This window comes from Lissotriton vulgaris, chromosome 12, assembly GCF_964263255.1.
Source record: "Lissotriton vulgaris chromosome 12, aLisVul1.2, whole genome shotgun sequence".
Taxonomy (NCBI): domain Eukaryota; kingdom Metazoa; phylum Chordata; class Amphibia; order Caudata; family Salamandridae; genus Lissotriton; species Lissotriton vulgaris.
Genome location: NC_141700.1, coordinates 743188093 through 743201003, shown reverse-complemented (window position 1 = coordinate 743201003; position 12911 = coordinate 743188093). Strand labels below are relative to the sequence as shown.

At 43.9% G+C, this 12911-nt stretch overlaps 1 protein-coding gene across 1 annotated transcript in view; it reads left to right on the top strand.

Moving 5' to 3' along the window:
• Positions 1-12911, top strand: part of LOC147678531 (extracellular calcium-sensing receptor-like) — an 84296-nt gene that overhangs the window by 58297 nt on the left and 13088 nt on the right. The window contains exon 4 of the mRNA XM_086945676.1: positions 7013-7234. Within this exon, the coding sequence (XP_086801802.1) occupies positions 7013-7234 (222 nt within the window). The remainder of the gene's footprint in view (positions 1-7012; positions 7235-12911) is intronic.

The window sequence follows — 12911 nt, the reverse complement described above, 5'->3', positions numbered from 1 at the left end:
GACACGCTGACGCCACCCCACTGACGAGGTTTCAGTTTCAGCGGGTGCTTGCGATGTCAATTACTGCTGCGGGCTTGAACCCGGGCGAGTTTGGGACCCATTCCTTTCGGATAGGGGCTGCTACAGAGGCTACAGCCAGGGGTCTGGATGTTGAACAAGTTAAACGTGTGGGGCGTTGGTCCTCCAATTGTTATAAAAGGTATGTGCGGTTGCACATGTTGTGAAGCTGTAATGATGTACTCACGCTTCTTGTTTTTGTTTGGTTTCAGTTGCGCAAGCCTACGAGGCGGGGCGGACTATGCAGTCGACCCAACACCGGGCCAGCGGTCAGACATCACCGGCTGTGAAAGAGGAGGTGTGGGTCGTGGGCCACTCATACGTGAGGCGTGCCGCGGACGTATTCAAAGCAGGTGACATGATTCACGTGGCTGGGGAATACGGGTACAGGGTGTCCTTCTACGGAAGGGGCGGACTCTGTATTGACCAGTTTCAATCATTTTTCGAGGGTTTGCTAGGGCGGATGAGGTCACCGCCGTCTATAGTCATAGTACATCTTGGGGGCAATGATTTGGTCACCACTGGTAGACGACTTCTTCTTGAGGCGATGCTTTCCACTGTAAGTTGGTTGGCGAGGAGAGTTCCAGGGTGCACGATTGCATGGTCCCATATGATCCCACGAAAAGTATGGCGGGGGGCTATTTCTGTTTCTGCTCTGAATCATTCAGTAAGGAAAATTAATAACAAAGTGAGTAGGTTGTTCCGTTCCAATACACTGCATTCTATTTCGCATGGTTGTATTACTGGTGACAGTATGTATCTGGGGGATGGTGTTCATTTGTCCCGGGTGGGGAACGAGTTACTCATAGGGGACTGTATAGCTTGGCTACAGACCTTAAGACATGACCTTTAGGTAGGAGTGTTGTGGGGGGTCCGGATAGCCGGTCAACTATCCGGCCTGTGGCGGTAAGGTCATGATCGGTGAGCACTAATTGGTAGATCCCTATGAGTGGGCGTCACCCATTACGGATGGGAGCGCTCGAGGGAGGTGGCCATTGGCCCCTCAACGGGGAGGCGGTTCCTTCTAAGGATGGGCCGCCGAAAGGAAAGGAAAGGCGGTCAAGGCCCCTTCCTGGGTAGGAGGGGTTACAGCCCCCTCCTGGAGAATTTCCCGGGGCCAGGTCATCTGCGACGGCAGATGTGGTAAGTTGTGTGGGGTTTGGGAGGGGGGTCTACGCTACCTTCTAGATACCTCACACGAGTCCTCGAACGACCTTTAAGTGGCGTCGAGTTTAATGGGGCCCCCGTCAAGTCAAGGGAAATTGGTAGTGGCACTTGAGGTACGCCTCTGTGCGGTCGCCCCTCACAAGTGAGGGGGTCATTTCTGGTTTAGGGATCTTGACACCGGTTACGACCTTGCCGTTGGCCCTTAAACGTTAGGATGTACAATTTCAAATTACAAGTTAATATTTTGTAGGATGTTAGTTCGGCTAGGAGAACCTTTGTATTAGAGCATATGTTAAGGTTAGCCAAACATCGCAAATGTGGAAATGAAATTGTACATAATATGAAACTGTTATTTTCATGTTTTAATTTTGTTTCATATTTTAATAAATACGGCCGGGAGGGTCACTCCCTCCCGTCTTCCAAAAGTTCAGAACTGTTTCCGGTTTCCCATCCTTGGGGATTGTGTTGCGAGGGGGTGGCGGGTATCTCGGCCATATGGAAAGGGGCGACCATTCGGTCCCCCCGAACGTATGGTGGAGTACCACGATCCCCCCGGGAAGCCATCTTGGGCGGGAGGCGAGCCTCGGCTGGTATGCCCGAAGCGGCGTAGCCGGGGCGCGCCTTTTTCCCGCCCTGGAGTGGGCTGGCCTAGACACTGACGCGGCCGGCCACGCCCTTTGGGGCAGGCAGGGGCGGGTGTACGCCCGCCCTGAAGACGGATAAAAGGAGCAACAAGCCAAGAGAGCATCCTCTTGTTCCTGTGCTCTGAAGCTGCACCTCCTCGCTGCACGTGAGCTCGAGACGGAACGAAGAGCCAATTTTGACCCACCCACCAGCCCCTGAGGACAGCTACTTGTTGTGAATAAAGTTTTTGATGTGGTGACTCTATTTTCTTTCAGGTTGTGACGATTGTCGTGATATTTTGAATCTGCAATAAAGATGGTCATGTATTGGATATTTTCAAATAAAGTATTTGCACTAGTGTTGATCAATAATCATGCTTATAATATATAATTCTTTAGTAATTTAGTTTTAGATAGTTTGTCGTATTTATTGTCGGGCGGTAAGGTCATGATCGGTGAGCACTAATTGGTAGATCCCTATGAGTGGGCGTCACCCATTACGGATGGGAGCGCTCGAGGGAGGTGGCCATTGGCCCCTCAACGGGGAGGCGGTTCCTTCTAAGGATGGGCCGCCGAAAGGAAAGGAAAGGCGGTCAAGGCCCCTTCCTGGGTAGGAGGGGTTACAGCCCCCTCCTAGAGAATTTCCCGGGGCCAGGTCATCTGCGACGGCAGATGTGGTAAGTTGTGTGGGGTTTGGGAGGGGGGTCTACGCTACCTTCTAGATACCTCACACGAGTCCTCGAACGACCTTTAAGTGGCGTCGAGTTTAATGGGGCCCCCGTCAAGTCAAGGGAAATTGGTAGTGGCACTTGAGGTACGCCTCTGTGCGGTCGCCCCTCACAAGTGAGGGGGTCATTTCTGGTTTAGGGATCTTGACACCGGTTACGACCTTGCCGTTGGCCCTTAAACGTTAGGATGTACAATTTCAAATTACAAGTTAATATTTTGTAGGATGTTAGTTCGGCTAGGAGAACCTTTGTATTAGAGCATATGTTAAGGTTAGCCAAACATCGCTAATGTGGAAATGAAATTGTACATAATATGAAACTGTTATTTTCATGTTTTAATTTTGTTTCATATTTTAATAAATACGGCCGGGAGGGTCACTCCCTCCCGTCTTCCAAAAGTTCAGAACTGTTTCCGGTTTCCCATCCTTGGGGATTGTGTTGCGAGGGGGTGGCGGGTATCTCGGCCATATCACAAAGCAAGGGATAAACCCATATTAATAATAAAAGAAGTAGAAAAAGAACTAGATAAAAAATGACTCTAGAGTGTTAGATGAGGAGTCTTTGTTTGTACCTGTTTCCGTTAATGATGACGTGAGTGGAGTTTGTGGTGATGAGGAAGGTGACTGTAATGGGAATTCCAGGTTGAGTGATCAGGATGATTTGGGCATTTCAGAAGAGGTTGCGCGACCTATTGAAATGAGTAGTATTGAAGGGGAACGGTGGTAGAAGAAGTCTTGGATGTTGATAAGTCTGTTGTGGCAAGAGAAGTGCAGGAAGATCTGAGTGGAAATGGCAAGTCTGTTGTAAGTGGAGAAGTCAACAGCAAAAGAGTGAGCTTTATGCCCAAGTGGATGGAAGATTTTGTATGCAACATCAGTGAGTAGTGTTTGCTGTATTAATTGTTTTTGCAATTGTACACATATACATTTTTAGATTGTTCCTGTGTTAGTGCTCATTGTACATAATTATTTTTGTTTTGTTTTTCAAGAGAAAATATGTTTTGTTCTTATTATTACATGCTATGTTTATTCTTGAATGTCATCTTCCACTACGGGCTGCAGCTCCTTAAGGTTCCAAAATCCTTTCTGGAGCTTTGAGAGTCAGTTGCTGCCTGGAGGAGCTCATGTAAGGGTGTTTCCTTTGTGCTACTGATGCTTCAACAACAAAGATAATTACTTAACCAGTTCCGTGCTCCCGTAGGCCAACTGCCGACGGGAGCACTCCCTCCCCAGTGCTGCGAACGGCCAACAGCTGTCGCAGCCTCGCCCACTCAATAGAACGCCAGCACCGCGGGGGAATTGCCGCCACGGTTAAGGCGTTTTTCTTGGAGAGTCGTACTTTCTCATGTACAAAACTTTTTAATTGTTGCAAACTTTCCAATTCAATAAATTTGACGGCTAAAAGGCATTTTTACATTATCAAACACATTTACAGAAATTTACAGAAATGGCTTACAAATCACTATTTGAAAGGGGCATGCTCTGGGGGTCCCTCCCAAATTGCAAATAATACCATGATGTATCATTAAATTGCAACTGCAATTCTGATTGCAGACCTTTGATCAGTTAATGTTCCCTTTGGATCCCTTGCCCCTTGGTAATGCTGTGAAACATTTTTTAGAAATGCTTTCTGTTTTATTTTTATGAAATATTAACTACGTCATTTTTTTAAATTTAAACCTGATCAAAGAAATGGTGGTTTACTGAGTCTTGCAGACAACCATATCAGTCATTGGGGCCAATCGCAGGGAGTTGCAAATTGCAACCTGAATAATGAATATTGATTAGCAGGTGATTCTGTAATCATTATGATTTGCTATTTTGGTAGTCAACCTATTTGAAACATGTCAGTTCAAAAAATAATAGTGCATCAACTTTTTGAAAACACTTTTTGTGGTAATCCTTGTACATCAAGCCCATGGGTCTGAAAATCACGATTGTCTTCTTAATAGGGACATCTGGGAAATATGAACTTATATATGGAGGATTCTAACACACTCCCTACTGAAAAACATGGAGAGATGCTAGATACTTTTTTCTGCAGTCCCACTCCACCTTTTTCTGAAGTATTACAGATGATCTCGTAATTGCCCCTTATGGAATGGGATAAACAATGCATGAATCAGTAGGATCTGCAGATATAGGTATGTTCCCCCATAATTGTTCACCCTGTTCCTCAGAAAAAGTCCTCCAGGTGTGCCCTGCAGTTTGTGTCCCTAGATACCAATGTCAGGGGCGGCTCTAGGCTCATGGTGGCCCTAGGCAGGGAGCGTAGGTAGGGGGCCCCGGAAGACGGGATCCGGGCGGGGTGGAGCGCAGAGGCCAGTGAAGAGGAGGGGATAGGGGCTTTGGAAGTGGAACAGAGCCGGAGGCCACCAAATCCCTGCCAGGGGCCGCCACGCAAATATGTATCCATCCTCGGAGGAATATTATATTAAGGATATATATTGGCGTGGTGGCTCCTGGGGTTTGGTGGCCCTGTGCAGGTGCACAGCTTGCACATGCCTAAAGCCGCCCCTGCCAATGTTGTATTGCTGCTTGTGGTAGTACTGCATGACTCATACTACTGATTTCGAAGGATACCTCCTGCTCATAATCGAGCCCAGTATTCTGCAGTAAACAAAAACGAAGTAATTAAAAATGTCCTTCTGAGTAGACAGGATAAAAACACATAGGGCCATATTTATTTACTGGCAGTCAGGCCACCATCTGCAAGAATGATTGAGTGTTTTACTCTTTCCCTGTTGAGGAGGTTCCGGCTGGCAAATTTATAAATACCCTTGAGCCAGTAGACATTTGGTTCCTGTCAATGGATTGTAACTTTGTCCTACAGCTACGTCAAATGTAACAAAGTCAAATGACAAATGTGCAATATTTATATTTTTATAACCAAAGCCCCAAAGCAGGAATTTGTTTTTGAAAATGAAACAAAAAAAATGCCTTCCTTGCAATGAGAGTTATCTCCTATGGCGAGGCTGGGAGTTTGCAGTTTTTACTGACCCTCAGTGCAGTGTTTTCTTGTTGGTGATGGCCAATAAAAACTAACCTACATCTCTACCCATCTAAATTAGGTGGGCCAATATACAGGTCAACCTCCAATGGCCATTCTTCTGTGAAGTGTGTGAGGAGTCTATCCACGGCAGAGACGTAGTGGTTTCTACCATTGTTACCCCAAAGGTCCCCCTGCTTCTAAATCTGGCAGGCTAACCATTAGGATGTTGGGAAGGGTACTCTGTCGCCTTTGAGATGGAGCAGCCTTTCTGCAAACATGTAAATCAGGCTCATAATTTTAACACTTGAATGTTGTCTTTGCATCAGTTCATTACAGAGCAGTCAGATGTTAATGCATGTCACTTACGCCCTTTCTTTATCTTTGCTACTGGTGAGGGTAAAGGGTTTTATCTAAGTAAATGATTTTAAAAAAAGTCAGAAGCACAAGTGTCTGTGCCTAAAGTGCTGGAGAACTCAAATCTATCTAGCTTGAACTGAAAGTAACCTCCACCAAACAAAGATCCCCCCACACACACCCTTGAAAGTTGTTTTCATGGTTGCACTAAGACTGGACGGAGTGAACTGATAAGCCTCTATCGACTTGGGCAGGACGAGCTTCAAGCAGCCCTCCAGATTGAGAACATAATCTGTGCAGAAGTGCATGAGAGTCACCAGGGTAAGTTTACCGGGGCGAATTGGAGAGGGAAGAACACCAGTCTGGAAGGTGTAAAGTACAAAGCAGTTTTAAAATATATTTACTTTTATGATGCCAATCAGGAAGAACATGATTTCATGCAGTGAAAAAGTGCTGATCCAATGAGGGTGAACCCCTTAAACACCAGCCTTTGTGAGGATTGAATTATTGGCTAAATTGCACGTGTTACTCCATCTGTGCTTCAAAAGTGTCAGAGGTTTTCGCTTGAGCAGGTTTTGTCCTGGTGTATGTGTTGGCTTGAAGCAAATGGTATATCTGCAGCCACAGCTTCCCTGCTTCCAAATGTTTCTCCAAAATAGACTTCCAACACACTGAGTCAGAGCTTAGTTAAAGGTGAGGGCAAACAAATTCAATTTTTGATGTGTAAAATCAAAAGTAACATTAAACCATTACATTTTAATCACTGTGGTGCTGCATGCGTCAAACTTGCCCTACTTTAGTACAAACAAACTAAGCAGCAGAAACTAGCCCTGTCCATTAATCTGGGCAACGTTTTGAGTGTTCAGGTATTGTGAGCAGAATATGGTAAGTAATTTGCCAATGTCATTAACATTAAAATGTTGGAAATACTAATGACTTCAGCTAGAAAATGTTCATACTCTTTGGAGTACATGTCCTGACAGTGACCTTGTTTGAGGCAATATTTGCATCGAGGAGTTCTATTTCACATTCTTATATTGTTAGATTGTTTGTAGATTTGTGCTCACTTCCATCATTCCTTCTCTTCTCCAGCTTCTCCACTACATCCAGAGGGTCCGTTTTAGAAATGCTGATGGCACTGAGGTGTTTTTTGACAGCAAAGGAAACGCCCCAGCATGGTACGACGTTGTGAACTGGCAGTGGGGGCGGGATGACTCAATGAGGCATGTGAAGGTGGGCGTCTACGACTCCAGCGCCTCCCAGAACCTTGTTATCAACACAAGTGCTATCATATGGGCCTCAGGTAACAACCAGGTATGACCACTGGTCTGTGCAGACTCTTTGCTCGGCTGGTATATGGTTTCCAATATCTCCACACTCAAAACCTTCAATTTTGTCAATAAACTGATCAAATTCACCATTTCAATTGCTTTGTAAATATGGAAAAATAGCTAATGCTTTCTTATAGAGGCCAGTAAATATGTCTGCCTTTGCCACTCCCCTCACAACTGTTCATGTGTTTTAGTCCAGGTTATACATAATATACATAAATTCTGTTTCCCACTGTTGTCCAGGAAATTACTTTATGGTTTGAAGATAACAGGATAAGCCCCGAATTTAATTTCTACATCATCCTTTTAAAACAGGCAGGCATTCTTTGGTTGTCCAATATTTGGATAAGATCCACTTGCAGGATTGGGTTCTAGAGCATATAATTTGCTGATTGAATAGTGAAAGTGAGATTAAAGTGAAGTATCGTCCGTGATCTGATTCAGAGACTCTTTTCTGTATGAGTAGAAGGCAATCACCCTCAATTAGCATTCTAGAATCGTGCGTTGTTTTATGATGTCATCTGGGGTTTTGAGATGTTATGTGTCGTCATTCACCAGATGGCCCCTTTAAATAAAGGCACTATGGTTGACTCCACTTCTGATGAATAATGATAAATTCACTTGCTACACTGGTGCGGTGGTTGAAAATGAAATGGGTTGATTAACTCTTCTCTAAATAGAACACTGACAGCCTCATTATGAGTTGACTGTTATAAACTGGCTTGTTACTAGTGGATATAGTGCTAACAATTTAGGGAGGCCTTACCAACTGATTACTAAGGAGTTAAGAGTTTTGGAACAGAAAGGGGATTGCCATGAACAGGCCATTTTCTGGTCACATATCATACTTACTTCTTGCAGCAGGAATATGTCACCGGAAAATAATTTTTACTGGGTGAATTATGGGTGCAATGGGCTCCTCAGTCCCAAAGGCAATGGTGCCACTTCACCTTCAACACTATTGTTTCACTGGGGCAGACCAAAGACTTGAAATGTTTTAGTGCCTAAACCTGACTGGCCCAAATTAACACTGCCTCTACTCACACACAAATCATGGGCCCTATCATATGTCACCTTTTAATACCTGGTGGGATATTTCTCTCAGTAAATCCTGTAATTGCACAGGGTGGTAGTTCATAGAAAAACCTCTGTATATACCACTTTCCAAAATTCCTAAGCAAGCCTTGTGTATAACAAGTCTGCATTTGGATACATTATTGCATCGATGGTTTTAATACCTCACTAAATCTGCAGTGTGTAGTGTACAAACTGAAAAATCAGCAAGGTGATCCACATTTTCAGACAAGCTTGAGTTTATTTAAAACTGACAATCTTATTTCAAGTTAGGGTCCATGATCTCTGTGAGATTGGGGGCAGCGAGTATTTGGGCCAGTCAAAGTTTCCTTCTCCGAATCATTTATAGCCTTTGATCTTACCCTGTGAAATATTAGTATGGAAGGTGGAGTGGCACTGGGGCTGATGGGACAGAGGAGCCAATTGCACCAATATGATTCCCACTGTGAGAAATAGGGTTGTTGTTGAATGGTGTGTGAGCCCGGGTCAAGCACCAGCCACAATCTGTTGCAGGGAGAACCACAAAATGTCACTAAATCAATCTATGTTTAACCCTGGGTAGCATGACACTGAACATAGTCAGTTTTAATTTAGAGGTAATGTGTAAATATTGTATGCAGCACACAAACAGGAATAAAGTGAAAACAAAACCCAAGAAGCACTGAATTCAGAAATCTAGTCGCATGAGACTGGGTCAAAGTCAAAAGTTAAGGCCAACTGCGATGGAGCGCGGTTTGGATAAACAAAGTGGATTGGGCCCAATCAGCCCTTACCTTCGGTGACCGAGAAGGTAAAGTTTGGCGGGACAAGGCTGCAGAAGGTGTCCGAGGAGGGAGCTTCATCATTGGATGGCCTTGGGTCCAAGCCATAGTGAAGATTTCTACAAACTTAGCCACTGAAATGGAAGCCGAAAATCTCCAGAGGGACTACTGAAAAGGATTTGTTGCTGTGGAGAAGAATGATGCAGGAGAAGCAGCAAAGTCAATCCCACCAGCGATGCCCCTCGGGGGATAGGCGAACAGGTTGTTTCCATTCTCCTGCACTTTTTGGCCAAATATTGTCCAAGTCCTCAGTTTGGAAATTGGCCATCTGGGCACTTTTAGCAGCATCACCAATGGTCCAGAACTGATGGAGCACCTCTTGGGGGCCCGGACTTACTCAGACTGTGTCCAGGTGCAAGTTCAAGATGGTGGTAGTCTTTTATACCCTTGTGGCTCCGAACAGGGTTAATGGCAGGCTCCAGGCAGCAACACAGTCCTTCCAGGTACAGCAGCGGTCTATCAGTGTGCACAGCAGGTCACATCAGGAGGCCCTCCTCTGGGAGCCCTCTGCAGGTCCAGTTGTGACTTGAAGAGTTCAGAGGTCCTATTGTCATACTCTGGTGTCCTTCTACTAGAAGTTGGGAGAAACATCTGCAAAGGTTGTTTGAAGCGCATGGAATTTCATGACTCCCCTGCACTGGCTCCATGTTGGCTGCAGTGATCAGACAGAGTTTTTAGGCCCTTTGTGTGAAGGTAAACTCAGGCTATTCAGGTGTAAGTGGGGCTGTTTTAAGCTCCACCCCCATACTGCCGGTCAAAGGCCCATTGAGACACACCTAATCCCTCTATTGTGTGACTATATGGGAGAAATTCACAGAGTATACCTGTCAGTTACACCTAGTCATGTGACTCAAGACAGAATGCAACTACGGGCAGGAAAATGCCAACTTTCTAAAAGTAATAAACAACACAACTGCCAGTACTGGACTGTAACTTGTAGAATTTTCTGTTAACACATGTATGAATCAAGCATACCGGTCCATTTTTTATAACGTCACTAGTTTATTTGTAAATTTGTTTCACTAGTCTTCCATTTTTTTCTTTTTTTGTTTCTCAAGAACACTTTTTTGTGCATATACAAAATGAACAGTAAAATGCAATTACAATGACATGTATTCTCTATACATATTTATTATTTAAATTTAAATTCAACTCATACACACCGTACTTTGACTAGTCCATTCATCATACAATCACACACACTCATGCATACTACAAACAACAGTAAAGTGTGGCCCTTAGCCAAAAGAAACAATTCAAAATACAATTTATGTGTTTTAATGCACGCTACTAAGTGCCTATATTAGGTGACTTAATCTGGCGCATTTGTCTTGTGTTTTGTTTTTTGTAGAACTTCACGGTCCTGAGGAGAACCCCGCAATCAGGGGGTTTGAAACGCGTCGACCCTGTGTTGGCCCTCTGCCAATAATAAAATTATAAGGACTGAGTTAGGACATTAAGGAATTAGGTTCCTACTATACAATTCCATATAATATAGGCACTTAGTAGCGTGTATTAAAACACATAAATTGTATTTTGAATTGTTTCTTTTGGCTAAGGGCCACACTTTACTGTTGTTTGTAGTATGCATGAGTGTGTGTGATTGTTTGATGAATGGACTAGTCAAAGTACAGTGTGTATGAGTTGAATTTAATTGTAAATATGTATAGAGAATACATGTCATTGTAATTGCATTTTACTGTTCATTTTGTATATGCACAAAAAAAGTGTTCTTGAGAAACAAAAAAAGAAAAAAATGGAAGACTAGTGAAACAAATTTACAAATAAACTAGTGACGTTATAAAAAATGGACCGGTATGCTTGATTCATACATGTGTTAACAGAAAATTCTACATGTTACAGTCCAGTACAGGCAGTTGTGTTGTTTATTACTTATATTTGGCTTAGCCTTGCTGGGTTAGGAGTCAAGACCCTGTGTCGTTTGATCAACTTTCTAAAAGTGGCATTTTCAAAATTGCAATCAAACATCCGGCTTTACTGTTAAATAAGGTCCAGCGTTACAATTTCATAGATACTAAAAGTGGTGTACCCACCTGCTCTTATTTCGGAATTAAGGCTTAGTAAATTTAATAAGGAATCCCCAATGTTATCCAATGGGATGGCTAGGCCTCATAGTAGTGAAAATCGAATGTAAGTGTCTTTTAGTACTAGGGCATGTAAAACTTAAAGATATGTGTCCAGCCATTTAATTGTACAGGACAGTGCCCAATGGGTTACCAGGGGCCTACTTTAGGGATGACTCAGGTATCATAAAAGGGGAGTTTAAGGCTTGGCAAGGGGGTTTAAATGCCAAGTCGACATGGCAGTTCAAAACTGCATTCAGGCTGCAATAGCAGACCAAGGACATGTTTTAGGATGCTATTTAAATGGGCGGCACAATAAGTGCTGCAGCCCACTGATGTTTTTCAGTTCTTCTGTAATATTTTCTCTACGAGACATAAACACTGAGTGTGTTGGCATTCTGGCTTTAGTGCTGTCTCGAAAATCAAAGTTTGTCTATCTCTATATGTTGCTTGACCACCATAGCAGATATGGTTTTATTTTGTCATCCTAATAATACATTCATTTATTGTCAGGAATAGATATGGCATGGGTAGGGTTATGTTTTGCCTATAGAGGGATTTGCTGAACTGAGTAAACAGCATGGAAACTGCCCATAACAATAAAGTTGAGCACATTTGCATGGTATAAGATGAACCTTTTGGATTTTCCATTACTTACAGGTTTATGTACGATATTTGTTGATATCCCCTTGAGTTTGGAGAAGGGGGCGTGCACCGCCATAGACGTTATGTAGTTATAAGTCTGTTGCAATTCCGCAAATGTGCCCAGGATACAGGGGAGAGGTATGAACTCCGGCATATAGTTGATTGCGAGGCAATTTTTTTACTCGGGACTGATTGTGAGTTTCGTTGTAACTGGAGGAGACCACGTTGAGACACTCCAAAGGTAAGAGCTTTCCTCATGTGGGAGAGTTTACAGTGTTGTCTGGTTCACACAGCTGCGGTTCCAAGGTCACCGTCAACTCTTTTACAGCACCCAACATCGTTGTGTATTCATCTTCTGTGCCTCCCGTTCATGTAAAAGTGGCATAGACTCCTTCCCTTCTGCTTTCAGGTACTTTTCAACTTGAATCCACCTTTGAGTTCCACTGGACACTTTCACCTTCTCCAGCAGTGTCACTTTCCTGAAATCCTCTATTAGGTTCAACAGCGGTTTCTGATGCCACTTCACAGCTATTCATCTGGCTCCCCTGGGGCAGGTATCCAGGTTCCTAAGGTACCCATGGGTGGGGTGGCTCTCCACCCCTCTGTCTTCCATGGGGTTTCTTCAGGATCCATTGGGAAAGGTCCTTCTTTAAAATTGCAACCGCGACTTACACGCTGATTTGTACGGAGAACGCAGCATGTTCTCACACTGCACACAACCTCCTTGGGGCTCCTAGATACTCACCTTGGGTTGTTTTTTGGGCGCCTGCATTTCTATGTCCTCTGGGTACTGTCTTGACTCGAGTCGTGGTTCACATACCACTTTTTTAGTATATGGTCTGATCCCCTCCTGGTGACCACTGTGTATCCTGTGCTACATACCTGTTTCTATTGCAAAGTATTGTGTGTATTGTGTATATCTCCAGCTAGGAGGTATCTAAGTGTGTTTTAATGAATACATATTTTTGTAACGTCACTGTGTGGTTCTTTTTTATTTAATCTACACCTATCAGATTATATGCTGGTGAAACAAGCT